Here is a 27,815-nt window from a genome sequence, read left to right as displayed (position 1 = left end):
GAAGAGAGAGAGAGAGGAGAAAAAAAAAACTGCAGATCCAAGAATTTGAAATTCCCCCTTTGTCTGGGAGAAGAAGAAACACTAGAGAGTGTGGACTTTAACTAAGAGACTGTGTTCCTCATTCAGAGGCAGCGCGGCAATAGCATGGCGTTGGAGCTCTCTGCTTTTCTCCATGAGTTGGCAGTGTCCTGCGTTGGCTGGCGTGCTGCGCTTTCTCTCTCTCCCTCTCTCTCTCCCTGCCTGACAAACACGCACACACAACCCCCACACACGCACACACACCCACACACGCACGCACATACACACACACACCCACAGTCCCTCTGCGATCCCCCTGACTGAAGGCACACAGGAAGTGCAGCCGTGGCCCAATTATAGCGTGACACCTCGGGCCGGCCGTTGCCATGGTTACGTCTTCCCTGCGGTCCCCTGGAGTGTGGCGCCGAGGAAGAAGGTCTTATCACATCAGCCATCGTTACGGCAACAAGCAAAAACCCACCCTGTAGCCCCGAGTCCAGCTGGCTGTGTATGTTGTTTATCACGTGTCTATATAGGATACACACTTGTGAATAAAAAGGGACATTTTTGTCAGTGTGTGAATTGAACAGAGAGTGTGTGTGATTATGTGTGCACGTCAGGTTAGGTGTGTGTGTAGAGCATGCACCAGACTTGCCAAGGCAGCGTGTAGGTGTGTTTGTGTGTCTGTGGGGTTGTGATAAGGCTCTCAGCCACACTGTTAGGTGACTCATAATCCACACAACCTCACACACACACACACACATTGGACACATACACCCAATTAAATCCAAGCACACACACACTAACGGACATAGCATAAACCCAGCCTGTAGACAAGTTCACATGGCCAATTTATTTTATTTCAAAAGGGCAAACAGAGCTATACAGTACAAGTTGCACATGACATAATTTAGCCTAAGCTGAACTCATTCATTTCTTACTGATGCAGTGACGTCAGAACAACAGAAAACAAAACTCCCCGTTAGAAACAAAACATTTGGCTCCTTTTTTTTATGTTGAAACACAATACATCCAAACTGGAAAGGGATGTAAAAAAAGACATAATGTTTTCCAGATATTTACAGTCTATTTACAGCATTTTTTTTGTCGTCATCTAAATATTGACACACATTGGTATCCTTTTTTCTCTCCTCCCCGACTCACTGATTGTCAAAAGAAAGGATGGGAACGAGTTTGGACATTCTCTAACGGAGCTGCAGCTCCTCGTTAAGCACCAGATCTGACGAGATCTTTGAACCACAGTCCGAGTGTTATCATGGTGTCCTGTGTGCTTTTATTTACTGCAGCCCCTCAACAATCATCCAACCAGGATCCTCTGACAAATGCTGCCATCAGTATTATCCATCCAAGGTGCCGTTGCTTCTCTCCTGTGCCAGACCCAAAGTAAAGTCGGAGCCCCTTAGATCAAACCCAGACACTCTGCTCTCAAACCCGGGACCCCCCGGCTTCCTCTTCAGCTCCTCACACTTCCTGTATTTACAGATCTGGTGTCCCCTCTTGCGATTGCGGCAGCTGCTGCACTGGTCGCAGTTCGTCTGTCGCCGACAAGGTACGCACTCCCCACACCTCTTCCTCTTCCTCCTCCCTCCGCTGCCCCCGCCCAGAGAGCCAGGTGAGTAGCCCTCGGCCACCAGCCCCTCGATGCCCTCAGCTCCCATGGCCGCGCTCCTCCAGTGGCCTCCCCCCATCTGGAAGCCTGCCAGGGGGAACAGAGCGGGGCTGAAGGGGAACCAAGCACCCAGGAAGGGCTGGAATTCGGTGCCACATCCAGAGGAGTCCTCCTCGTCCTCCTCGGGCCCCGACTCACCTCCCTCCGCATCCCCCTTTGCCTCTACAGCCTCCCTTTTAACCGGCTGGCTGCTCTGTGCGCCCAGGCCGGCCTGCTCTGTGGAGGCCGGGGTCAGCGCCAGCAGCCCAGCGCGCATCAGCAGCTCTGCGGCGTGGGCCAGGTGGAGCCCACTGGGCGACTCCCACATGTCAGGCCAGGAAGGGGCCCGGCGGGGCTTAGTGTGCGCAGGCTGGGCAGCCCGCTGCTGGGCCGGAGAGGGCTGGATCAGGCCTTTGACGTCCACGGCAGGGGAAGGGGTGGAGATGTAATGGGAGAGGCTGTAGGGGTGGTTGGAGCGCTTAAGGCTGGGTCTCAGAGGCTCATTGGGGATTTTAGCACTGCTGTGGGGCTGATCTGGGGAGGAAGGGCCAGCGATGTCTACGGCAGTGGACATAGCAATGGCTGTGTGGGGGGGGGTGTCTGTCGTGTGTGTGTGTGTGTGTGTGTGTGTGTGTGTGTGTGTGTGTGTGTGTGTGTGTGTGTGTGTGTGTGTGTGTGTGTGTGTGTGTGTGTGTGTGTGTGTGTGTGTGTGTGTGTGTGTGTGTGTGTGTGTGTGTGTGTGTGTGTGTGTGTGTGTGGAGAGGTAAGGGAGAAGGGGATTGAAGCCGATGCGGGGTTGACAACCGTCCTGCTGTTACTTCAGCCAAAATGGCAAGCCTTGGCCTGTGTCCCTATTCCCATTCTCTGCAGCAGCCTCAGAGTCCTGGAGAGCTAGAAATGAATGGGGGATGAAGAGAGCAAGGTTAAGAATAGAAATGTTGGAGAGACCAATACAGAAAGAGAGTAAACAGAGGAGATGAGACTGGGAGATATTTCTCAGCCAGAGGCACTAAACACCGTCAGAGTGTGGCTGATCTGTGTTTAAAGAAAAAAACATATATTTATATAGATTTAGAAATAAACTGCTTGAATAGAGACAACCCGTGCCTGTATCACACAGTGCATTGCTTGAATATGATTTCCGCATACAGGAGGCAGTATCCCTTTAAGAATTTCACGGTATATCAATGCAATCAATAACAGAGCGACAACAATATGCAAAGATATGCGCATATGCGCAGGTCAAATGTGGAGCGCGCTTTTCAAATACATTTTGACGACTGCTGTTATGTGTGCCAGGCAAAGCTTAAGCTGAACAGAAGAAGACTAAATAGAGGACCGTAAAAAAACAGGCTGTCTTTTGTCTGGTATCGACGACGAGGAGCGAGGTGCGCAACGATGCGGTTGCTGTGGATAAAAAAAGACCAGGCTATATTCCATGTCCACATTTGTAGAAAATCTACTCCAGTGATTGAACACGGGACACATATGTTGTTACAGGATAACACTGTATACCCTTTTCTGGGTCGATCTGGACACCTAATCGATTATTTCACGGTAATTCATGTTACCTAAGAAGACGGTGCTCGACCAACGCCACGACGAGCTGACCACAGTCCGAGTGGTCTCTGCGACACGGCGCTGCGCGCAGGAAAAAGGCGACAAAACCAAAACAGCGAAAATCAACAGGAAGTATTGTTAAAACGTCTCGTCTTACCTTCCAAATAGGGTCCAAACTCTCCTGTCAAACATATGATGAAGTCATGAACTAATGGCGTGGTGATTGTAGTGTATATGGACGGTGGAGCTGCCGATTCCTCCTCCACCTCTCCGTCCCGGAGGGTCTGCAAACACTCTGCACGGAATTTGGGGGCGTCGCTCAAAATGCGAAGTGGACTCTGCAGCCGAGACCGTGGTCAGAGCGACCCCATAATATCCCGAGGAACACGTCAACATACACGGACAGCTGTCAGTGGGTAGACTTTAGGGTGACAGATTAAAGCGCCATTACTATGCATCAGACACCCTTTTGTGTCAATGGGCGTTACTACAAGTGACACCAATTATCCTTTTATGTTAAATATTTAAAGTAGGCCTACAACAACTTTTTAAATATAGGCCAACATTTACACATTGTTGTCAATATATTCAAATCCATTTAAAGTTATTCATTAGGGTGTGTTATTACAGCAGTCTAATGCATGATAAGTTTCCATCTCAATAAAAATAAAAAAGTCCTTAAGGCTTGTGCCATTAACTAGCCTACATTAATGTCCTGTTTAATCACCGGAGAAACTACTAAATATGATCATTATTGTTAAGTAATACCTTTATTTTTGTATATTTAATATGACTGTAGCCTTTGTGCATATTATTGTATATTTGATTTGTTTTATTAATATTTGTCTGTACTACTTTGGCAATACAGTTTTCTGATCTCATGCCAATAAAGTGTATTTGAATTACAGCGCTGTAATCTATAGCATCATTAACTTAATTAAACGCACCTGTGCATAAAGCTTTAATTAGCTTAGCAGTGAATTAGTGCGAAGATTAGAATTGCATTCAAATTGAGATGTGAATGTATGCTTTGTCTTTTCTATGTCTGGAAACAACGCACATCAATAACATATTGTAAATGGCTCCGACTTTTGCCAAAAGAAATGTTTTCATCCGCATTCTCTGGGCAGGTCGGTGTTTACACATTACATTTTAATGTATATTTAGGAAATAACTCTAAGCTAAACTTTCCCCCTTTGTTTGTGGGGTGCGGGGATATGTACATTTTCTATAGTTTGAAGTGTAAGTAGGCCTAGTATCCCCACAGGAAGCCTTTTCATTAGGCTACTGGTAATTCATACTTAATGACCGCAAAACTCGATGTGTTGTCTTCAGTGTAGCATATCGTCGACATAATCGAATCGCATTTGCTTAAAAACAATAATTAAACTAATAATTCTAAAATAAAAAGTATTTTTTACCAAACATAGGCTTGTCAGATTGAATTATCCGTCAAAGTGTGTTAGCCTACTTAGCATAAGTAGCATTGAGCTAGTGTTGCTCCACTTGTAACGCAGGTAATTGTTGACACTCAGATGTGTGTTGTCCCTCTGTGAGCAGCACTCTGTTAAAGGTGACTCTTCACGCGGGGACGGTGTAGTCCACTCCACCTCTTGTGAGAGCCCTCCGTTGCATTTGGAACGCAGCCAGATACTTCGTGCGTGTGTCAGTGTGTGCGTGTATCTACGTGCGTGTCACTATGGAGCAGGGGCCCTCCGTACTCACTGTCTGGCCAGGACTATCCGTGCAAACACAGCGTCTTCTAGTGGTCACCACAAATACTGCCACTTCTTAAAATGGCCACTGGTGCTGGTGGACACTGCAGCACCTCCAGCCAAGGCCCCACACACCCACACAGCTGTTTACTCTTTACCACTGTTAATCCATAAACACACTGCTTTGCAACAGAGGTAAAGCTGTACAGTAAAGTGTATTTGTTCCTGTGGTTAAAAAACAAACAAATGTAATGTTTGGCCCTTGGGCCCCTAAGCAAGAAAACACCTCCAAAAACAAACATGCCGAGCCAACAAAATTAGGTCACTTATTAAGTTTTATTCACAATATACAGAACAATGAATCCAGTCGTCACACGGCCAGTAGAAAATAAATATGATGGAATAAGCAATATATATCATTTTCTAAGCAAGAGTTTTTAAATACTTTACAGATTAAATACAAGTTCGCTCAGGAAGCAGACAGTAAAACTGGTAAACAAGAAGCCGATAGTGTTGATTGGAGATAACTCCTGAATAAGCAGCTCATGGTGCAAAAATCATACCATGTAACATTCATATGGGTTATGTGCATTTCAACTCTGGGTCTCGCGGGCTAATGATTTACAAATAAAGCCTTTCCTTAATTCAAATGACCAACTTAAATGAAGATCTGCCTCAAAGAGCGTCAGGTTTTATAATGCTCCACCCTGAGGAGAGGAGAAGGAAGGGGAAACACTGTTGACACCAGACGTGAAGCTACTACGCCTGCACTAACCCTATTTCACTTAAAATCAGGTCCAGTGAGTATTTTAACTGAATTCCTCACATAAAGCAGGTCAAACTGTAACTTTAGTCATAGTACCTCCATGTCTGTGTGCTGATTGTCAAAGTCCTTCCTTATCTCTCCTCAAATGACCTTTGATTGAAGTAATGTCGGCTTACGTAGAAACAGCGTGAATTAAATCAAAATACCACAACAAATTTTGTTCTGAGCAATGAAGTATATCCACCGCTTGATTTAATTGCGACAATACCGTAACAATCCGTACGACACTGCGATGGTAATAAATTACTGGACAAACAAGGGTCGGGTGTATGAGAAGTGAAAGGATGAGCGCAAGGTTCTCCAATTGGGCGGTTTAAGCATCTTTCTTTTTGATGATGAGCGGTCCCACGTTGTCCCCGGTTTCATCGTTGTGTTTGGCGTGGGCGCCGTCGCAGAAAGGGAACTGTAAACAGAGGGAAACAAAAGTTGCTCTTATCAAGTTCAAGCCCTTTGTGCTGCAGTGAAACGAGTGGACACGGTTAGCCAATTTAATCTCCCTGAAAGCACCTTATACTAAGACAGAGACCAAACTACAGAGCAGACATGCTAGTGGTATTACCATCAGTCTCAAAGTGACTGAAGACCATTTTTATCTTTACGATCGTGAACAAATCAAATCCTGAAATAGCTCTACTCAAGACGCCTAAGCCCCAGTAGTTATACATTTAAAAATATTCAACTTTGCAGACGGAAGCGATTTGTTGAACTCGGATGTTCCTTGTCCTTTATTTTATGTACATAGGGCACATTTTAGATCTTGTTTATGCAAAAGACTTTCGCCAAAAGTACAACTTGGGATATTTCAAGTATGAGGTCTATTGTTTTCAAATGTAACCGATATACAGAACGATAGCGGCACACTCAATTATTCTCAGATTGACACAAAAGCCATAAATCAGTGTCACTAAGCGTTTAATTTACTTCAGCCAACACCCAAGGCCTCTGATGTGGTTGGCAGAGCTTAATGATAACATTTCAATAAGCTGTCAAAGAAAAACACTTGTGAACTGAAGTGATCCTTTATGGTGGAAAGCTAAGGGAGTTACTAGCTTATCGGGCTGTACCCGAATATTCGACTATTCGTTCGTTGGCCAACTATTCGGGTTTCAATTTCATTATTCGGATATTTTTTTCGAAATGTATGCTATTAATAAAGGCGAATTGCCATATTCTTATACTATATTTATACTTTTGAATTGCACTGTTAAAATGCGGAAATATATACAATCTCAGCCTGTGCTCCAGACATCGCGTTCACTCACAGTCACGAACGCAAACGGCACGCTTCACCCACAAAATGCCGAAGACTTCAGCTGTGTGGGACCATTTTAAATTGGACGACGGTAAAAAGAAGGCAGTGTGCCAAATATGTGATAAGAAACTGGCCTACCACGGTGGCACAACAACTCTGAAAAGTCACCTGGATGCTGTAAGTAGTAGCCTAGCTTAGCTGTTGTGTAGTTGCCATGATGACGCTGCTTTATCCGCCGTTTAAACAGTAACGTTACACATGATAAAAACGTGCACTTACTTTGCTTGGAAAATAGTTGCAAGCAAGCAACCGAATTGTTTTTTTATATTAGTTTTTTAATTTTATCAGAATAGTGAAAATAATAGGAGTAATGTGGGAACATCTGGGGCTAAGGCAATTATTGGCATAAAGTTGAGTAGCTCAGCCTAATAATACATTGTGGCCATAGGTGCATCCCCACGCATCCCAGCCATCAACATCCTCAACAATACAGCAGACCCTACAGTTCCAAAAAACGATAACGGAGAAAAGAAAGAGAGATAACAGATGCCATAGTACATTTCATCGCTATGGATATGAGACCCATTTACATAGTCGAAGGCGAAGGCTTCAGAAAATTAATGAAGAAGATGGAGCCCGGCTACACTGTCCCCAAACGCTCCAGTATTTTAGATGCCATGTCTCTGAAGTACAGCGATCACCGAGACCAAATTGTAACTCAGATTGAAAACTCAACTGCCGTAAGTTTTACAACGGACATTTGGACCTCGGTGCGTATGGAGGCGTATATGGCTGTCACCTGTCATTTCATAACTCGGGAGTGGAAACTCTGTAACTTTGTTTTGGAAACCAAAGTAATGGAAGTAAACCATACGGGAGTAAACATTGCAAAACAGCTTGGAGAAGTGGCGGACGCCTTTGCCATTCCGAATTATAAGCGAGTAGCCGTTGTCCACGACAATGCCAGCAACATGAAGCTGTGCACAGAGACGCTGAAGAAAGAACCAGAGAAATGGGGCAACGTTCAAGGGCTCTACTGCTCAGGACACACGCTACAGCTGTGCATAAATACAGCCCTAAAACAGGACAGAATACGCCGCACAGTTGCGGCTGCCAGGAATCTCGTGGGACACTTCAGAAAAAGTCCAAAGGCTACAGCTGCGTTGAAAGACACACAAAAGCAGCAGAATGTTGTAGTGCACACACTCACAAATGACGTCGCTACTCGATGGAACTCTACGTGTGAAATGCTTGACCGACTGGTTTAGCAACGATGGCCAGTGACAGCTGTTCTGTCAGATCCCAGCATCACGAAGAAAGCAGATCGCACCCTGGACCTGACAGCAGACCAGTGGAAACTGGCACAGGAGACGGCAGAAGTGCTGGGGTCCCTAATCACGCTCACAGAACTGCTATCTCAGGAGGAGAACGTGTCGTTGTCTGCAACAATGCAAATGCTCTTTAACCTGAAGAGACGCCACCTGTCACCGAAGGAGGATGACAGCCCTGTCATCAGAGAAGTGAAGAAGACCCTCGTCACGGAGATCGACAGCAGATGGAAGCTGTCACTTTTGGAGCCCAGCAGCATCTACCTCCTTTCTTCAGCACTGGACCAGCGATTTAAGCATTTAAAATTCCTCACGAACGAGAAGAAGGACCTCGTCTACATTGAGGTTAGACTAATATTTTTAATTTAAATTATATTTTACTATTATTATGCCACACTACTAATATTTTAAATTTAAATTATATTTACTATTATTATGCCACACTACTTTATACTTGTGCACGTGACTAATAAAATGCTATTTGATTTTAAGGTTGTCCGCCTGCCTGAACATCTACACCAGCGACAGACCGTTCGGGAGGTGGACGGAGAGCCGGCAACAAGCGATAGAGAAGAGGAGACTGCCGTGCCACCCCCCAAAAAAAAGAAACAGCAGGATATGCTGATGCAGTCTGAGTCCGATGATGAAGAGGAACACGAACATGATGAGACAGCGTAAAGAAAGAGATGGAGAAATATTTGAGAGACACGGCTACAATCCAGTCCGGCCCACTTGCATGGTGGAAGCACAACAGTGACCGGTATCCCAAACTGGCAAGCACTGCCTTTGCGTTCCGGCCACTTCAACCCCGTCAGAGCGCATTTTCTCAAAGGCTGGCAACATCGTGAACAAGACCAGAAGTTCACTTTTACCTGAGAATGTGGATAAACTCATCTTCCTTGCGCACAACATGAAGAGAGTGTAGGTAGGCTGGCTTACGGCTTAGTCAAATGAAGCTTGCAACCTGATTGTGATTTATTTGTTTATTTGAAAGATTGGAAAGAAATTGTTTGTTTCTTGAAGTGTATGCTGCTGTTGTTATAGCGCTCAATCGCGCTACCTCCCTTGTTCTATTTGTTACAGTTTGTTTTATTATAAAGCCAAGCCATTCATTTATTTGTATTTAAATTGTTCGTTTATTCAAATGTAATATTATTATATTTATTACAGTTCGTTCATTTATTTTTCGTTCTTCATTTATTTAAATAGTTTACTGTATCGGTAACAAGTATGACACTGTTAGGCCTACTGTTATACGGCTATGTTATTAAAAGTATTGTTGTTATAACAGAAATATGTGTTTTGTATCTTTGTTTGACTGTTCAGGTTGTAAAATGTTATGGACGGAATGTGGAACCAGATTTGGTCCCCGGGTGCTGCGCTGGGTTAAATGCAGAGGACACATTTAGTTTTAATGTTTGCGAGTACTGAGACAATAAATACATATAAATCGTAATAGTATGCTCTTTCTGCGCTTCTGCTAAACAGCGTGTCGTCAGGTGTCTCGGATTCGGAGAGTGTTATGAAAGCTTTAAAAAAAAAAAAAAATGTTTTATTAAAAAAATATACAAATCTCTCCGCACCGAATATTCGCTGTTGATTACTACCGAATATCCGGAGCCCGAAAAATGGTATTCGGGACAGCCCTATTCAATGTCTAATATCAGTATACATTTAACAATAAATCAAACACTGAAATTAAGTGCAGTTATGTATGCTCTACAGTAGCTGCTGACCTTCTTTGACTTCCAGCAGCGGCAGTACACAGCCTTGGTGCCGATGTCCTCCATGTCGAAGCTGTGCACCACTTTGGGGCTGTCTTTACTGATGCAGGTGTTTACCTGGCCTTTTTTACAGCCCCGTCCACTCAGGTAATGGCTGACTAGGAAACCTCCGACAGCTGCAACCACTGCGACTGGCACCGCAACCACAAAATGCTCTGAAAGAGGAGACGCAGTGTGAGTGGAGATACAGAAAGGTTATTCAGAAATACACCTTTCTGTGGCTCGGTAAAGGCGTCACAGGCGCTTTCCCTATCTTAAAAACACCCCCAAATTGAATGCATCTCAATACAGTGTTATGGCTAACTTTTCCCTACATAAAACAGAGTCAGAACCAATAAAATGATAGGGTTCACAAAAAAATAATTTATTGGATGTATATTTTACTGGCTTGCATTACACAGTGCAGGTTTACTGGACAACAACTGGACACTTCATACCAGGGTCTATGGTATCCATTGCTCATTTAAATATCCTTGTAATCACTAAACCTGTGTTAAAATATTGTTTTTCTGCATATTACTTGTGGCAAAGGACTTTTAGGCTTGGAAGTAAGTAATATGTTAAGCACTTGCTGCACTACTTCTGTCTGTTGACGTTTGTCTCACTAAAACAAACATCCACCCTGGCAGCATAACATTGCAACAACCAAAACATTTAAATGTCTTTAAAGCCTCAAATCTATCTTCTTAACAGCACGTTGCATCATCAGAGGAGGATAATGAACACAGAGAACACTTAGTTAAGAGGTATGTAAAGTGCATTTCCATTTAGACCGTTTTTTCTAGGCATTGAGCATCACATGATGAGGAGTCGTAAGACCTGGGGCCCTGCTGTCAGTCCTGATCAGCAGGTTCAGTCATTAGCTGCTTTGTTAGGGAAGCTGGCTGGAGGCAATGCTACGTTAAGATACTATAGTAGGTGCTGTAATCGCCTCCAAGTATGGCCTGATAGCTGATGGGCCAACACTATCTGAGTGATAGTCTAAAGTTGGGAACACAACATGTGGCTGCATCAAACACGGCTGACTGCCCAGTGACGTAGCTAGCTACATGGCTGTTTAGCTAAGTAGCTGCTGAATAAGTAACTAACTGCTGAAATAAGATACAAATGTTTAATTATATATTCCCTAAATTTACTCAGGTTCATAATCTCCATTCAACCCTTCTTAAATGCTAGTTTACAAACAACCGTAACGTTAGCATTCACTGAGCTCGTCAGGGTAATGTCAGGTCACACAGACGTGTTAAGTTTACGTTGAGCGGCAAACGAAAACAGTCATGTAATGCTTACATGCTATTAGCTAGCTTGGATACTTTACCTTTTGTTAACGAGAATCCTGAGCTGGATAATGCGGGTATCGGTATATGTGACATGGCTGGTAAACCCGGGGTTGATGTGTTTCCCTGAACGGTGTGTTGTTTTTGGATAAGCACTCAGCAGCAAGGTCAACTGGGAATTGTAAATGAACTCTCCCTGCTCCACATCACCGTGCTCGACCGCCTACGTGCTGTGCAGCAGCCAATCAGCTCCAAGAGAGGAGGAGTTATGCCAGAGCAAGAGACCAATCCACGCGTACTTCCGGCTCCGCTTTAGTACTCTTTGAAGGATTTACTGCAACTGGAAACTCAAATGTTTATGACCCAGCAAGGTCCATTACAAAGATCCCATTTCATTTGTTGAATCAAATATATATATATTTTTTTTTTAAAGGTAATTCTTGACCGTCTAAACTTTTAAGTGGCAACATAACCTGGTTTTATTCCGTAACCTTCAAATACAGTTCACAGCCTCCATATGAGAAGTTTGCTCAATATGTGCCAACACGGTGTCATTTTAGGATGAACCCCAATAGCGATTACTCCAATAATTACTTATGCATTCATTAACTTGACATTTGATGACTATATCACGTAGTGAACGACGGTAAGGTTCCACTGGAGGATAGCCATCTTGATTGCTTCAAGCTTTGTTTCCTTCTTCAGTAAGTTATTTCTCTTCAACATAGAAATGCTATGAAGAACCACCACTGTCCCTTCTTCAATATTTAACAAGTCTTAATTTAGTAAATAACTGTTGATATATAGCGAATTTAACTATCTAATAAATGTTATACACTTAAATGGTTTAGATAAAAGCCCCCCAAGGATACAGGATATCATGGCCATTTTGACATTTAAAACATATGTCCCAATATATCCATGAGGTAAGGCCTGTGTAATGTAATATCTTAATACAATTAATTTATTAATACTGTAAATGCATTATTTTGAACCAACATATTTAAACTTTAGATTGCCACTCAAATACTAACTTCTACAAATCATCTGTTGTGATACATTTCAAAACCCTTTATGTAAAGTAAATCAGACCAACAGTGAAACCGTGTGGTGAAGGCAGGTAGTATTCATCCTGTCCATTTACTGTTTAACTAGGTCATGAATGTGACCCAGCTTTACATGTTCCTACTTCTGGATGTAGGGTCTGAGAATGAGTCAACACAGGAATCACGGGTTTTTATTACACAGTTTAATCAACACACAAAGCTCAACGAGCCTCTCAGGTAATTCAATATACAGAGGTTTTGTGCAAGAAGAGTGGGTTCTCCTCGCACCCAGAGCCCAAGCCAGTCCCATAGCCATTTAAGATGTTAGCCTCTAATTCAACAATAGCAACAAAAAAAAAGGAAAGGGAAAAACAATGCAACCTAAAGAGTTATTTGGGGGGGGGGGGGGGGGGGAGATAAAAACACAGGTTAAACTAAGAAAAATAAATTGCTTAAATACCTGGTCCAGAACCTCCACTTTGTGAATAACGAAAAGTTGGTGGTAGTGGTGGGGTGGCATGGGGTTACAATTGTGCGTGCATGTGTGTCTATGTGTGTGTGCAAAGGGGTCAACTGGTTAGGGAGGGAGGGAGTTTGGAGCAGGAGATGTGGGGATAAATTCAAGTCCTTTCGTAGAATCCAACAGAAGACCAAAATAGGCCATGTGCATTTTTTTTTCATCTTACATAGCCTGCAATGATTTATTTTAAGTATTCATTGTATAAAATACAGAGTGCCCTTCGACTTGCATGCGAAAACAAATTGCTTTCTTGTATTGTCACCTCTGACAGATGGGATTTGAAAGGACAACAAAACAAGAAAGGGTGCAGAGCGTAAAAATCCCTCAAATGTATTGTCCCCCACTGCCCTGGAAAAAAAGGGAAATAAAGAAGAAAAAAAAGTCCCCTCTAAGTTTTACTGATGCTCAAAGGAATGCTTTTAACTCTGGGGAAGGTGGGTGAGGATGCAGGAGTTTGTGTAGGAAAAAGGAGGAGTTTAAGGGAGGGGGGGAGGGAGGCCAACCTGCATGTTGGCAAAGTGTAACGGAAGTCAGAGGTCACGAGGGAGGTGGGAGAAGGTAAAGAGATGGGTGTTACCATTTCAAGTTGACAATATGTACACTGGAGGGTGGAGAGGTGAGCTGAGAGGCAGGTGGGAGGGAAAGGGAGACAGAGTAAAACAGAGGGAGAAGAGAGAGGGGGGGGCAGAGGGAGTTTTACAGGTACTCTGGTGAAGGGGAGGCGTGGCTCAAAGAAAGCACTCCAATGGAAACCAACAAGATCTTGTTTTAAACTTTTCATTTGTTTTGAATGGTTTTTTGTTTGTTTTCTCTTTACGTCTGAAGCTCCCCTAACCTTACGTTGTAGAGGTGGTTGGCATTGATTCTACCCCCCAACACTACATTGCATACTTTTGTGTCCATTCCCGAGCTATTTTGTTGTACCTGTGAACAAGCAGAGGGAGAGAAAAGTCGTTAGTGGTTCAACCTCGACTCGGTCACCTCCGTTATTTTCCACGTGTGCATCGTAAGTTCTGCCGCCACCCTTGCAGAGGCAGCAGCAGCAGCAGCAGAGATGCCAGCTGGCTGTCACTCTACAAGGGCACATAGAGTTCTTCCACCTTGCACCCATTTTATTTGGCTAGTTTGTTTTTCATCACCAATGCAGTAAATGTTCAGGAGCCAATGCTGCAGCAGATGTAGCGTCCCAAAAGGTGGAACTGAACACCCATCCTAAGGTTGTTCCTGTGTGATTCTTCGTACCAGACAACATCAAACGGGGAAAAGAAGCACAAAGGCTAACACTAGTTTGGACTTCCTCTTATTTCTGTTAACGTGTGCTTCGACAGGAAAGGAAAATGTTGTGATTGATAATCGGCATCATAGTGAAGTAGCTCAGATTGTTATGTCGTAAAAAAACAAATAATATTTCAACAAAAGGCATACAACGCTATCAGCAAAAGGTTTGCTAAAGGCACATTATATTATCAATTTACAGGATGCTCACACTTAGCGTTGAACTGACTGTCCTTTTTGCCAATTGACAACTGAAGATTATGCAAATAAGAATGCTGCATCCTCAATGTGACGAAGATAAAAAGGCACATTTTCAATGAACAAAAAATGATAAATCAAGAACATGATGGCGCCAAAGATGTCTACAATACGTAGATCTGTTTAGTTTTATGTCACAGCGATCTCGGCATCATGATAAATATGAATCCAGTCATATATAACGCAGGCTAAAGACAGTTTATAATGGATCATTTGACAGCAGGCATGTCAGAAATTCAGAACGTGTATACACTGCTAAAACTTAAAGATGGCCGACCAAAATGTCTGACCTACCAGAAATACATCGGAGATCTGTGATCATGCAGGCCCCCCTTAAAATATACCGCAAACAGATCTGGCAGATATCCAGCCTGTTTCAGGTGGCCAATCAGGGCCAATCTGCTTGGTTTACGTGACTTATTAAAGTAAGAGGTCTGTACATTTTTGTAGCCAGTATGTTTGCTTTCAAACTATGGAGAAGGCAACACCACGTGGCTTATGTAAAGTTACAGAACAAAGCAAAGCGGTGGTGGGTAAGATCTGTTGCTGGTGTATACGTGAACACCGTGTAAATCTACTGCACACATTTGACCAGTGACCCTGTTAAAATAAACCAATAATCTTTAACAAACGTTCCACCAGTAGCCAGTTTGAGGCATCAACTTTGATCAGAACAAGCATTAGCTGACAGCTCATAAGTTGTGGTTTGTGTGTCGAAATGAATCATTGAAACAAGGCGAAATAAAATAACTAATTATGGAGAAACAACATGAAGCTCATAACTTACTTTTCCCTGTCCGTCTTGTAGATGCGGGCGATCTCGGGTACTAAGGGGTCATCCGGGTTGGGGTCACACAGCAGAGAGCAGATGGACAGGAGGACTAGAACAGGACAGGTGACCAATAAGTATTCACAAATAGAAAATACATGTAATTTTCTCCTGGGGTGACCCTTGGATAGCCGAGTACTTGTGATGTCTACAGAAATGTTGATGACACGTGCAATTTCAGATGTAAAAAATAGAAAACTGTGGTTCATGACACCCAGCGATAAGCACTGAATGATAGGGAGAAAGCTGACATTTGCAGAGAGAGGCGTCAAGTCTGATACAAGGACCTCCGAGTGAGAAATGCTGTAGTGTATTATCTGTAGGAAGCAATTTCGTTTATTACTGCTATTTCTCTTTAAGCACACGTGTACTTTAATGAGTAAGGGAGTTTACCTTTGGAGATGGTGAGAGCCGGAGACCACTGTGATCGCAGAATGTCAAGACAAATGCTGCCGTTGCTGTTGATATTTGGGTGGTAGATTCTTGTGGTAAATGCAACCTTATTGCAGACGGGGAGAAAAGACAGGAAACAGAATGATGTAAAGCTGTGCAGGCAGGAGGCATTCTCTGTGCCTCACTGTTACTTTGTTTATTAAGCACTTTCTTTGCTTAGGTCTTGCCTACCTTTGGCGGTTTGAAGGGGTAGTCTGTGGGGAAGTGAATGGTCAAGAAGAAAACCCCGCTCTGATAAGGACTGTCATTCTAATGTGGGGGGGGGGAGAGAGAAAACCATCTAATTAGTGACTGAATTAAACAAATGCATACAAATAAAACCTGAGTGCTGCTGTCTTTGACAACAAATATTAAATTCAGTTTACTTTGACCTATCAGATGCCATTTAAAATGTAAGTGAAAATAATTGTCAGAATATGAGAGAGGGTTAATTGCTAGAAGAAAAAAAGAGCTAGAATGCATTTAATTAAGGGTGTGACTTCAGTAATACACGATAAGTGAATACTTACAGGTCCCATTATCGTGGCTTGCCAGTGAAACACTGAAACATAGAGCAGAGAAATGGGTTATGTAACACTAAGAACACATTGCACGGCTGAGAAGTGTTAGAATAAATAATGCCACATGAAGTGTGCATGTTTATTTGGACAGTCGAGTAACAGGAGCTTACATAAAGTGCGAATCAGATCGGGTGTACTTAGAAGTGATATATATTTAAATTTAAAATGAGTATAAATGGCAGAAGCCTGAAACTTACATTCAGAAATATCTAAAGGAAAGCTTGGACAGAAATTGTACAACCGAAAAATTACTCGTATTTAAACCTTTCTATTTCAAGCATCCTGTTGAGGTGCGAGGGGAAAAGTTAAATTAGACCACAACAAATATGTTGAGAAAACCTTTCGACCTTTATGATCGAGTGGTTTTCTTGACGTTGTGAGGCAGGAAGTAACTGATTTTATGTTCTCCTGTTTACTGACAAAAGGTGTTGCATACATGCTAAAGACGCATTAATAACCTGAGATTGACAATATTAAAATACACATCACAAATGTCTTGAGGGTACACATTGTAATTAAAAGCTGATTTCGTCTTTGAATGTGTTTTTGTTCGATTTTTTTTTATAGCCACGACACAAACTATTCCTCTTATTAATGCTGGTGAAATCCAAGGATACAGTTTCTTTGCCAAAAATAAAAAGCTGTTCAAATATGCCATCAAGTGTTATCAAACTGTTTTTAAGCAAGAATGTTAATTACTGATAGCACGCGCATTGTAAAACACTCGTTAGTAATGATATCGAAAACAAGTTACATGACGTTACTCAAATACACAAAAGGAGAAGATAGATGTGAAACGTTTTAACACTAAAAATCATGATTTAAAATGTTCTTTCTTTGGGTAGTTATTGTTAGTTTAATACAAATATATTCTCACATGTGAAGGCTATAAAAGATGTCCAATTTGTTGACAGATTCATTGAAACTTGCTACTGTATTAGTGAAACAGGATAAGTAAATTGGGTCAAATGGAGTTGAACTTCCAAAATCTGAATAACAGCTTTCAACTGGCAAAACGGTATGGGCCACGTGACTGTTTATTCAAGAATAAACCAAACTTCTAGATGTATTTAGGAAGGACGACAACTATACCAAAGGTTAACATCAGCAAAGTAAAATAGAAATTCCCTGTTGCTTTTGAAAAGCAAAGAATTCACTTTAACACATCTACCTTGGCTAATACGTGCAGCAATTCACCTTTGGGGAACATGGGTTCATGTTTAGGTAAAAAACAGAGCAGAACAACACTAAAAAAAACAAAGATTGGAATAAAAAAAGGACACATCTACTTTAATGATCAAAACATACAATTATAAAAGCCAGTTAGACAGCTCTGAATATTGCAGCCGATGATATTTTTAAGGGGCCGACACCCATATTTTGTTCTCCCCATAGACAGTAATTATATGATGCGATGAGTTTGGGAGATGTTTAAAGATAAATTCACCTTTCAATGTAATGAACTCATCCACGTAAAATCTACTGCATCTATTTGTCCTAACAATATGGACAACTATGCCCCCAAATAAAAAATAAAAAATTTATTTTGTAAATTATACCCCTGTTGGGATAATATGAAAGTGGTGTAAATAGGAAATATAACAATATTACATTGTTATAAATAAAACTGAGGTTTCTTTTTTTAAATAAACTGATTTTTGTATATAATTTGGTTGTTATTACTGAAAATATATATATTATTTTTTTTAATGAGATAACCATGTTTATGAAATGTATGTAATCCTATGCGGTTAACATTTAAGTTGATGAGTCTTCTGGGTTTTATTTTAGGTCAATCTGTATAGGACTCTAAGGCTATAACAAAATAAGATAGTGGCCGGACAAGAATTCCCCTAACATTCGCATTGAAAGCAAAAGTGAAATGGCCATGTAGCAATAGAGGTGTTAGTATTATGCTTTTATGATGCAGCAGTATTTTTTACAAGAGGCAGACCCAGGTATTTCCTGGATCGTCTTGCTCACAAAAACAAAGGTTCTTCCTTAATCTATTTAAATGTCCTGGACTCCACACATATAAAGCCAGCACCTTCACTGGTGAGGTTTGCATTTTCCTTTCCAAGTTACATAACTTAGGTTTGAAAATATTCTATGCATCTGAATTGCAGTCTGTGGTAATGGAAATATTAACAGGATTTGTTCAGATCCAAACTAAACACATTAATCATAAAATGTGATCTGAGGGAGCACATCTCGGGTTGATTTATAGCAATTTAAGAAGTGGAAGATTTAATCAACATAATCATAATGTAAGGCATCTCTTGTTCAAAACATTTGTGGGTATTTTGACCATAAATATGTATTTATGTGGGATGATTTGTTTAATAAAGGATCTATCCAATACAAGGGAATAATAAACCAGGAATTTGTGTCGAGTATGGCTACATTTTGAGTACCAGTTACACATTTTTACCAGAACAATGTTGGTTTTAGTTGATAAACTTACTGTCATCTCCTACTGGTCCTGCAGAACACTGGGCTGGGGGGTCCCGTGCCAAGTCGTTCAACTCCTGAGACAAACAAATGACAAGTCAGTTGATCGGCTCTTGTACAGTATGGTGAAATATTTCCACTAACAATTACCTACATAGCAGAACTGGATATGGTATTTTAAAAGATATTCTAGGAAGAGATAATCTGATGGGTTTCTTCTAATGCCACATATGATCCCTCTGTACAGATGACTAAATCCCTGTTGGCAAACAGAGCTAACTGCCGGTGCCATTTGCTACTAAGTCTCTGTGAAACGGTAACTAAAAAAACAATCCCAACTGACACAAAAACACCATTTCATTACTGTAGTGAATGTTGTTATGTAATAGCATTTCCGCAGGCACAGCAGGTTGTATATATGTGACAGATCACGATATAATGGCAGAGGGTTTACTACAGTCAGGACTGTGTTAAAGCTAGTGTAAGCTCGTTTTATGTAGCGCAGTGTAACGTAATGTTAGCTAGGTGCTCGGGTTCGACGAACAGCACATGATGTCAAGCGAGAGAAACATTACGCTGGCTGATCAGGCACATTGTGTCCATGTCTAACGTTACAGGGCGACTTAATAACAGTAAAACACAAGACAACAGTCAGCTAACTAAATCAGACAACCGCTATAATGACGGATATGTTGCTCGCCTACTGTCAGCAACATGGCATCAAAGGCGAACAACGCGTGGGGCCCGTTTGTACCAGTGACACACGGCTAACATTAGCATGTCCCTGAATGCTGATACCTTGCCGAAAACAAACTATTACGGTTTCAAATATGAGCATAACACGACCTTTCTCCCCAACTGCTTGACCTATTTACTGTCTGTGTAATACGAAGACAATATAATGTTATTGTAAAAAAACACGGATTATGTGCGATAGCTTAACGTTAGCTTAATTTACATTCATCCTTAAATACGGGCTGTTAGCTACAATTATACTAACTTACACACGTCAGAAATAAAATTGTTTACCAGAAAATATAAAAAGTAAAGGCAAGTCGGTTAATTTAACAAGCGCCAGAGCTCTTTTACATTAAGCTAACGTTAGCGGTACCGCTAGCCGGATAACTTATCTGTCAAATCAAGGAGCGGGGTAAGCAAGCTTAAATAACTGTAATACATAATGTTAGCCACCTTGACTACCATATAGGGAAACTGATAAGGGGATAATTGATGGCATAAAACACTTACGAGTGGAAACTACGCATATTTGACTGTACATATGTAGCGTTACTGTAGGCTAGCTTGATCAGAGGAACCCTTTAGCTTGTCCGGGTTAGCTAACAACCGGGACAGATGAGGTTAGCCAGAGAGCTAACACGCCGCTAACATCATACGCGTTAACTGATAACCGGCATAGCTAGCTAAAACATCCCATCATATCCAGTGTTAAGACACCAATTGTGAATATATGTGACATAACATAGAGCAGCTAGCATAACGGTCAATTGTAGCGAAGTCTAACGGTTCAGTTGGCCCATCTGTAGCTGGTGAACACAGACAGGCGGTGCATTGCTCACTGTCGTCACCCGCTATTCGCACACCGTTAGCTGGCAGTTCAAACCAAGCTTGAGTTTTTTTGTCAATATTTCTGATTCACCTTGTTTTTATTAAAACCAACAGGAGAGCATCACTTTAGCCAGACTGGATTTAAATCCCTAACGAAACTGCGAAATCCTGGGCCTCGTCGTTCACTTCCTTACCTTGTGAATTCTTTTCAGAGCCATTGTTGTGCTAGCGCTTCTGTCAGGGAAAACGTGCGATTAAAATGGCGATTGATATGACTATCCGTTGATAATACTACGACTTAGCTATCATAGAACACCGTTACTGTACACTCAATTTACCGATCGCTACCAGAAAGCACCACTGATAAAAATTTCGAGACGAAACTGAAAGATAGAAGGGGTAGAACCGCGGTCCTTCCTCCTACTGCAGCGGCTACCAAATCACTGCGGCCTGTGCTCTGCCAGCAGCAACAACGACTCGACTTCCGAAAACAACTCTTCAAAATAAAAGCCCCGTCGCCATTAAATCAAACATTTAGGTAACCCTCAAACATATGCGAACATCTATATATATATATATAAAACGTTGCAGGTTGGCTGTACTTTATCTTCATACTATAAATTAAACTGCCCAAGTAAAAAAAAAAAAAGCCTCAACATCAGTTACACAGTCGAATTTAAAGTTAATAACTTCGCAAATGTTTATTAAGAGCAAATGTCTCTTTACCCTTCAAATTGCTGATTTTGCCAGACCAAAGGTCCAAAAGCCAGACATACGTATTACTAATTTGCTATGATAGAGAACAGAGGAAAGCATCACATTTTCATTTACGAGTCGTTGGACAAAAGCATATTTTGTATTAAATAAATTACGAATCAGCTATCTAAAGAGTTAACTTGAACAATTATGTAACCTCTACAAACAAACATGTTCATGTCTTTCTCAGAGACCAAACGTTTGTATGTTTATGGTACACAATTACCTTATGGCACATTAATACCATTATTTTTATTCTGAAGGCCAGTCTTCGAGCCGGATCTCTCATTGTTGGAGGGCATCTCTCACTGCGCTACCGCTTGAAAGCCTTCCGCCGACATGGCTCACAGTGGCATTCACGCTGGAGACGTTGCATTTAGCTGGCATCATCGTGGCTCCGGGCACGCCACGGCAAGGCTGTGTTCAAATGATCCGGACAGAACCAAAATGTCTACCCAGCACGTATTTTGCATGAGGTAATCTTCAGGGGATGTGTCCTAGGACGGTTTACTACTACTGTTACAATATCATTTACAGACCATGACAAAGATATGCTTATCTTAGATATTTTCCAATTCATATACTGTATAATGTATTTAGCAATACAGTTTTGGGGGCCTAGTGTCATACAGATGAACTACACTCGGGGTTTGCTAGGCGCGGAGTGATACTACTTTAGAGACCTGTAGCGAGGTTGTGGGCACATTTGAAGGCTGTTTTGAGGAAGTAAGCTAGACCTACAGTACGGATTGTACGTATAATTTATAGAGCAATTGTAGCTTCTGACTATGTTAAATATATATGCATTGTCTCTTTTAAGAGTGTGTATTATTGGGTGTTATGTAATTTAACAAGTGCTTTGTTTTTTATAATTTTCATTTAAAGGTCCCATGTCATGCTTTTCCGGCCCATCTACTTCCGGTCCATGGGACCTTATTTCGTACATCTTATAAGAGTATAATACATATGTATAATATCAGTTAAAATAAGTCAGCGCCATATAGATAGAAGAGGTACGACAACGGAAGTCCAAAAACGGTTATCGTCACGTGGTTCATGTAGACGAGGATCGTTCCCCGGAAGTTCATGGCGGGCAATGTGAATGCATTGATAACAGGAGATAGAACTACGATTTTTGGTAATTATTAGTATGTACTGATAATATCCGCAATATAAATCTTTAAACTTCTTCTTACCTTTAAAAGTCCGTCACGAACGGTCTATTATGCTGCAACTCCACAGCTCTGCCAGCCTTGGCGCTAACTTCCGGGGAACGATTGAGAGGCTCCACGATCCGCCATTGCTGTAAAAAAGTGGTCCATTGAAGTGAACGGAGATGTCGTAACTCTTCTATTAAATGGCTCTGAAATAAGTGCTTCAACATAGTTAACATTGCTGGAGGTATACACAAATATGAATAGATGTCTTGTAATGCACTGTTGAGGAGCCTGCGACCCAAGTTTTTCATTCATTGCATAACTACACCGTAGTTTAACTTGTGTATATGATATGTCAATACACTTTAGAAAATCTTGAAATCTTGAAAGGGATGTGCAAAATAGTCATTATATACAGTCTTTAATTAACTATTAGTAGAGAATAACGAGTAATGAATATACTTTATAGGGATCCTATTAATATCTAATAATAAAAATAATGAAATTCAATAACAAGCTTTAACCACTAGGTGTCCCTTTATAACAGGTGCACACCTTTTATGGTGTGAATACAGCCTATCTACCAATTGGATCAAATATAAAAGTCAACCGAAATAGTGTTGATACTGCAAGGAGACGTATTGTGTGAAAAGAAATGTAAGATGTTGTTTAATTGCTGATATATTTATGATCCACGTCACGTTTTCCGTTTTGGCCGCAGGTCTCTAGTTTGTCTAGAAGTCTTCTCATCAGGGCTCTATAAATAGAGAACTATGGCAGATATGTAATATTGAATGCAGCCGAACCGTGTATTACAATGCCGTTATGTGATGACTTTCAAAGAGAAAAGCAAGCACACTCGGAATAAAGTATTATTATTATTTTTTTTAAATGTTTTCGGTCTGTTTCCGGTATTTGTTTATGACGATGTGATGTGAGATGTGAGACTGGGTTGGAGAATTGCACAGGGGGAAATAACGTATCTATGCCACAATTTTAGATGCGGATTTTGTTAAACTAGTACGTTTGCGCTGTGGACCAATACTATACATTGACGGGGAAGGGGGTAGCAATAAAGATAACACCATTAAACAGTTACACAACATAACAGAAATAATATCGATAGCAGCGTCCCTAGCAACCACCAACAATGAAAACGTTGAATGGACACAATTTCCTGAAGTAATCTTCGTAATAACTAGCAAACTAAAGATCATGTGCATCCACTGCACACATAATCTGAAATAAAAACTCATATGTCTCGCATCAAATGACATCAAAACGCATTTTAATGGCCAAACTAACCTTAAAATAGGCATTTTCCACCGAGAATAAAACGAATGTCGGCCATGTTTTTTTTTTCTGTAGGGAGAAATGTGAAGATCAGGTGACATAGACGCCAGCCATTGGAATGAATGGTGAAGAAAAACGTAGGGATCTTACAATTTCAGAGGCGTTTTTATAGAAATACTACGTCCCAAGTTGTGGACCAACATAGTTATTACACGTTTTTTTGTGAGACTGGGTTGGCCCCTTTGTACAAATTCGTCCCGTTTTAATCGGGAGATACATTTCCATTCATTTCGGCAAGCCTGGGCAACAACAATTAAAAGATTTCTTGCTCCCAAACCAATTGTGTATTTCATTGTGGTCATTACAAAAAGCAGTTATACCATACTATGTTTAGGTACTAATGAATTATATCCTCAAAACAAACGCACACATAAATAACATAGGAAAATACATACTTTAATAAATCCACAATATGATAACATTTTACAGATTAATTTAATAAACTTTTACAAAACATAGGTTGATGTTATATTGGGGGGGGGGGGGGGGGGGGGGGAATACATATTTAAACATTTCAATTAGTCTCTGCATATTTAAGTAATGCTATTTATGTAACAGATGAACAGATCAATGCAAGATAAGTTAGTTAGCATCCACAACATTTGTTAATGAATATGACATTAAATGTCTGCCAATAAACACCCCTTTCTTCCTCACATTGGTCCTTTGAGTAAAGGATCTTTTTGACTTATAGAACACACTTGGTTCTGGTTTTAGCAATTGAAAGAACTATATACAGGAACATATTCATGGTGGTGATCAGTGGTGCGATGTCTGCTGAGAAGTCCTTGTATGCCTCGCTGACTTTGAGGACATCTGGGTCTGGCAGCTCCCCCCGCACAGCCTTGTAACGTGTACTCCTTTGAACATGTTTATATAATAATTAGGACTTTAAGAACAATTTTACACTTAGACAACAATCACAAAGTTGTAGCAGGCTACATACAATTACTTAGGACGATAGATATTACCTTACACCGTCAGCAACTGTAAACTGCTTTGGCTTAGTGGAAATGAACACCATGTCACTCACTCTGCCTGGTTTCACACCCTATTAATTACACAAAATAATTGTCAAATTAATTGAAATGGTCATTGATGCAACATACTAAATCAGCTCTTGGCACAAAGGAAATACTCATTAAACCGTGGATTGGTAGTGAACACATACTGTACTTACCATGGTTCTTGGCTTGTGCCATCGCTGCTCTGTTTCAGTGCAGCTGAGGACAGGGGGACAGCAGCCAGGTTGAGTGTGGAGTAGTGAGCGGTCAGGAACAGCAGTGCAACATTGTGGTTGCAGAGTTCTGTTCCAGCTACACAGGAACACTTTGCCACTGCAATCTCCACAGGTGAGCAGTTCTCAAAGACAATCTACACATTAAAACAAAAATGTCAGTCATTTTAAATTTAGGACACTGCTTCAATACAACATAGAAAAATTAGAAAGCTGAGAGCAGGCTGATCAGGCAAGTAGTAGATGTGGGAAAAGGCTAAACCATGTCAGGTTATCAGTCACATCACATACACAGAAGTTCTGCTCTTTGGAATACTGTAATATAAGGACATTCAAACAGATAAGCTCTCTCAGCTGTCTCAATTTATTATCTTATTATTATATTATAACTACATAAAATAGTGTTAGTAGAACGTTGAACAGCTTAACATAGATGTAGGGTACAAAACCAGCACTTACCTAACACTGGCCCATACAAATAACTGGACCCTACATGTATTATGCTAACCATACAGTAAAGAACAGGAGCCGTCACAACCAGTTTCTGGGGTTGCCGCTTGTACCAGCCGATGTACATCACTGATGTTAACCTTCGGTAGGACTTGGAGACATCGAGTGTAAAATAGTGCCATCACGTTAACGTTAGCCTTCTCACTTTGCTCTATCGCTATCTGTATGCTATCTTTGTGCTCAGTGGCGTTTTTATATGTACAAAAGTGGTGGGGCACAAAAAACTTAGATGCCTATATATAATAAGCTTCTGCAGTGAGGTTCATGGCTGGTGAGGCACTGGCACTGACTCTTCAGGTTTACAAATATTATATTTTGACCTAAATCAAAATATAATAATATTTTCAAAAGCTTTTTTTGTCTGATGCTTCGATTAAGTTCAACAAAAGGATACCTCAATTTTTTAATTTTATCATTTAAATATTGAATTGTTCTCTCTTAGTAAGATCCCATTTTCAATACAATTGCGGTCTTACCTTGACTTGAAGATGAAGTCCTTCTGTACAAAAATCTCTATTGCTTTTTTGTAAAAGTCCTGAACAAAACGTGCATTTATCTAACAAGTACGTTTCCCACAGATCTTATTTTGAGCTATTTTCTAAAATCCTATGGAGAAATCTCATTGCTTTTTTGTGGAGGGAACCCATGCACAGCTTACTTCTTGGTTTTAGGACGCGTCTCTCGTCTCCTCTTCACACACCACACTTTTCGCGGCACACTTATGGCACATTTCCACTGCAGCGGGGTAGCCCCGTTTAAGCGTCCTCGATCAGGTGGCGCATTCCCATTACAGTTTAGGACCTGGGGTAGCAACGCAGTGTAGGCGGGGCGATCGGCTTTTTTTTCACCTTTCGAGTTGTTCCGTCGAGCTCCCGCTGGATTTTATCATCTCCAATGAGATGTAGGAATGTCGTCACCTCCTCGGTCGACCACGGTGTGCTTTTCTTTGACGTTGCCATTTTTGTAGCTCCTCCGTTTACAAAAATACTGTGTATACAAATGCTGCAAGCTTGCTTCTAGCAGGGATGCAAACTCATCAGGTATGAAAAAGGTGACAAGTATCCGAGCCCCCCGACCCCACGGAACATCGGCTTTAAAATGAAGAATAACAGGATTTCAGCAGCCAGATCAACTAAAGCAGGTAGTAATAACAGAAACGCCAAAGAGTCACATCTAATAGAAATATATAAAAGCATTTATTTTAATTGTGTAGCAGTCAGTTTATAATTTTGGCAGCACTATTGAGCATTTTGAAAATGTATTGTCATGCCTCTGTGCAAGGCTTAGTCTTTCTATCTGTATAGCCACTGGTGTAAAGTAACCAAGTTCATAAACTCAAGTACTATACGTGGGTACAATTTCGAGATACTTGTACTTTATTAAGTATTTCAATGTGTTGCTACTGTGTACTTCTACTCCTCTACAGTTATAATAATAATAATAATAATATATTAATTTTATATAGCGCTTTTCTGAACCCAAAGACGCTTTACATTTGGGAGGGTAGACAAACAAAACAAAAACAAAGACAGAACCAAAAAGAAACAAAACACAACAGAAAAGCAGTCAGGAGGAAGTTGATTGAGAGGGGGGGGGGGCTTATGGATAGAGAGTTGAAGAGGTGGGTTTTGAGGCGGGACTGGAACAGGGTAAGGGACTCAGACTCATGGAGGTCTTGGGGGAGGGAGTTCCAGAGCTTCGGGGCTGCCACAGAGACAGGCTTCTGTCCCCGAAGTTCCGGAGTTTGGCCTTGGGGATTGAAAGCAAACCGGCTGAGGAGGATCTGAGGGACCGGGGTGGTTGGTAGAGGGTGAGGAGGTCAGTGAGGTAGGGGGGGGGGGCAGATGGTGGAGGGCTTTGTAAGTGAGGACCAGGAGTTTGTAATGGGTGCGGTGTGAAACGGGGAGCCAGTGGAGTTCTTTGAGGACCGGGGTGATATGATGCCATGATTTGGTGTGGGTGAGGAGTCTGGCGGCTGCGTTCTGGACACGCTGGAGTCTATTGAGGGAGGTGGAGCTGATGCCGTAGAGGAGGGAGTTGCAATAGTCAAGGCGGGAGGAGATGAAGGCGTGAATGAGTCGCGCAGCTGCAGGGCGGGTGAGAGAGGGACGCAGTTTGGCAATATTGCGGAGGTGAAAAAATGAGATTTTTACAACATGACGGATGTGGGGCTCGAGGGAGAGGGTGGGGTCAAATATCACGCCAAGGTTGCGTGCCTGGGTGGAGGGGGAAACAGGGGTGCCATCAATGGTGACTGTCAGGTTGGGGGTTTTGCTGAGGGTGGATTTGGATCCGTGGGTTTGGAGGAGCTGATCAGTTTGAGTATTTCAGGGGGGGTAACCAGAGTGAACTGGGAGAGGCAGCCGTGGGGAGGAGGAAGGCTCGGGAGGTCCAGGGAGATGGGGGGAGAAATTG

General features: G+C 41.6%; 3 protein-coding genes across 3 annotated transcripts; all 3 read right to left on the bottom strand.

The window, feature by feature from the left end:
• Window positions 1-856: 856 nt before the first annotated feature.
• Window positions 857-2,375, bottom strand: cxxc5b (CXXC finger protein 5b). Its single transcript, XM_034092869.2, has one exon. It carries the CDS (start codon window positions 2,259-2,261, stop codon window positions 1,377-1,379), a length of 885 nt encoding a protein of 294 aa, XP_033948760.1. The 5' UTR covers window positions 2,262-2,375; the 3' UTR covers window positions 857-1,376.
• A 2,904-nt stretch (window positions 2,376-5,279) lies between these two features.
• Window positions 5,280-11,668, bottom strand: LOC117454357 (CDGSH iron-sulfur domain-containing protein 1). Its single transcript, XM_034093568.2, has 3 exons — window positions 11,471-11,668; window positions 10,105-10,307; window positions 5,280-6,191 (listed from the first exon to the last, which is right to left on the bottom strand). Exons 1-3 carry the CDS (start codon window positions 11,523-11,525, stop codon window positions 6,102-6,104), a joined length of 348 nt encoding a protein of 115 aa, XP_033949459.1. The 5' UTR covers window positions 11,526-11,668; the 3' UTR covers window positions 5,280-6,101.
• Window positions 11,669-12,650: 982 nt separating this feature from the next.
• On the bottom strand, window positions 12,651-20,844 carry ube2d2 (ubiquitin-conjugating enzyme E2D 2 (UBC4/5 homolog, yeast)). Its single transcript, XM_034092667.2, has 7 exons — window positions 20,582-20,844; window positions 18,835-18,898; window positions 16,320-16,351; window positions 15,982-16,059; window positions 15,751-15,856; window positions 15,316-15,409; window positions 12,651-13,919 (listed from the first exon to the last, which is right to left on the bottom strand). The coding sequence occupies exons 1-7, from the start codon at window positions 20,603-20,605 to the stop codon at window positions 13,874-13,876; spliced, it is 444 nt and encodes a 147-aa protein (XP_033948558.1). The 5' UTR covers window positions 20,606-20,844; the 3' UTR covers window positions 12,651-13,873.
• Window positions 20,845-27,815: the final 6,971 nt, after the last annotated feature.

Source organism: Pseudochaenichthys georgianus, chromosome 10 (assembly GCF_902827115.2).
Source record: "Pseudochaenichthys georgianus chromosome 10, fPseGeo1.2, whole genome shotgun sequence".
Lineage (NCBI taxonomy): Eukaryota > Metazoa > Chordata > Actinopteri > Perciformes > Channichthyidae > Pseudochaenichthys > Pseudochaenichthys georgianus.
Note: the sequence above shows the minus strand (reverse complement) of the source record. Positions and strands in the feature narration are given on the sequence as shown.

What these genes read in the sequence shown, in the direction of transcription:
- cxxc5b (XM_034092869.2), bottom strand. Translation starts at nt 2,261, where the DNA reads ATGTCCACTGCCGTAGACATCGCTGGCCCTTCCTCCCCAGATCAGCCC.
- LOC117454357 (XM_034093568.2), bottom strand. Translation starts at nt 11,525, where the DNA reads ATGTCACATATACCGATACCCGCATTATCCAGCTCAGGATTCTCGTTA. An exon ending in AGGATTCTCGTTAACAAAAG is followed by an intron (nt 10,308 to 11,470) that starts GTAAAGTATCCA and finishes CTCCTCTTTCAG; the next exon opens with AGCATTTTGTGGTTGCGGTG. An exon ending in GCTGCTGGAAGTCAAAGAAG is followed by an intron (nt 6,192 to 10,104) that starts GTCAGCAGCTAC and finishes CTCTGTTTACAG; the next exon opens with TTCCCTTTCTGCGACGGCGC.
- ube2d2 (XM_034092667.2), bottom strand. Translation starts at nt 20,605, where the DNA reads ATGGCTCTGAAAAGAATTCACAAG. An exon ending in CTCTGAAAAGAATTCACAAG is followed by an intron (nt 18,899 to 20,581) that starts GTAAGGAAGTGA and finishes TGTTTGTCTCAG; the next exon opens with GAGTTGAACGACTTGGCACG. An exon ending in GGCTCTCACCATCTCCAAAG is followed by an intron (nt 15,410 to 15,750) that starts GTAAACTCCCTT and finishes GTCCTGTTCTAG; the next exon opens with TCCTCCTGTCCATCTGCTCT.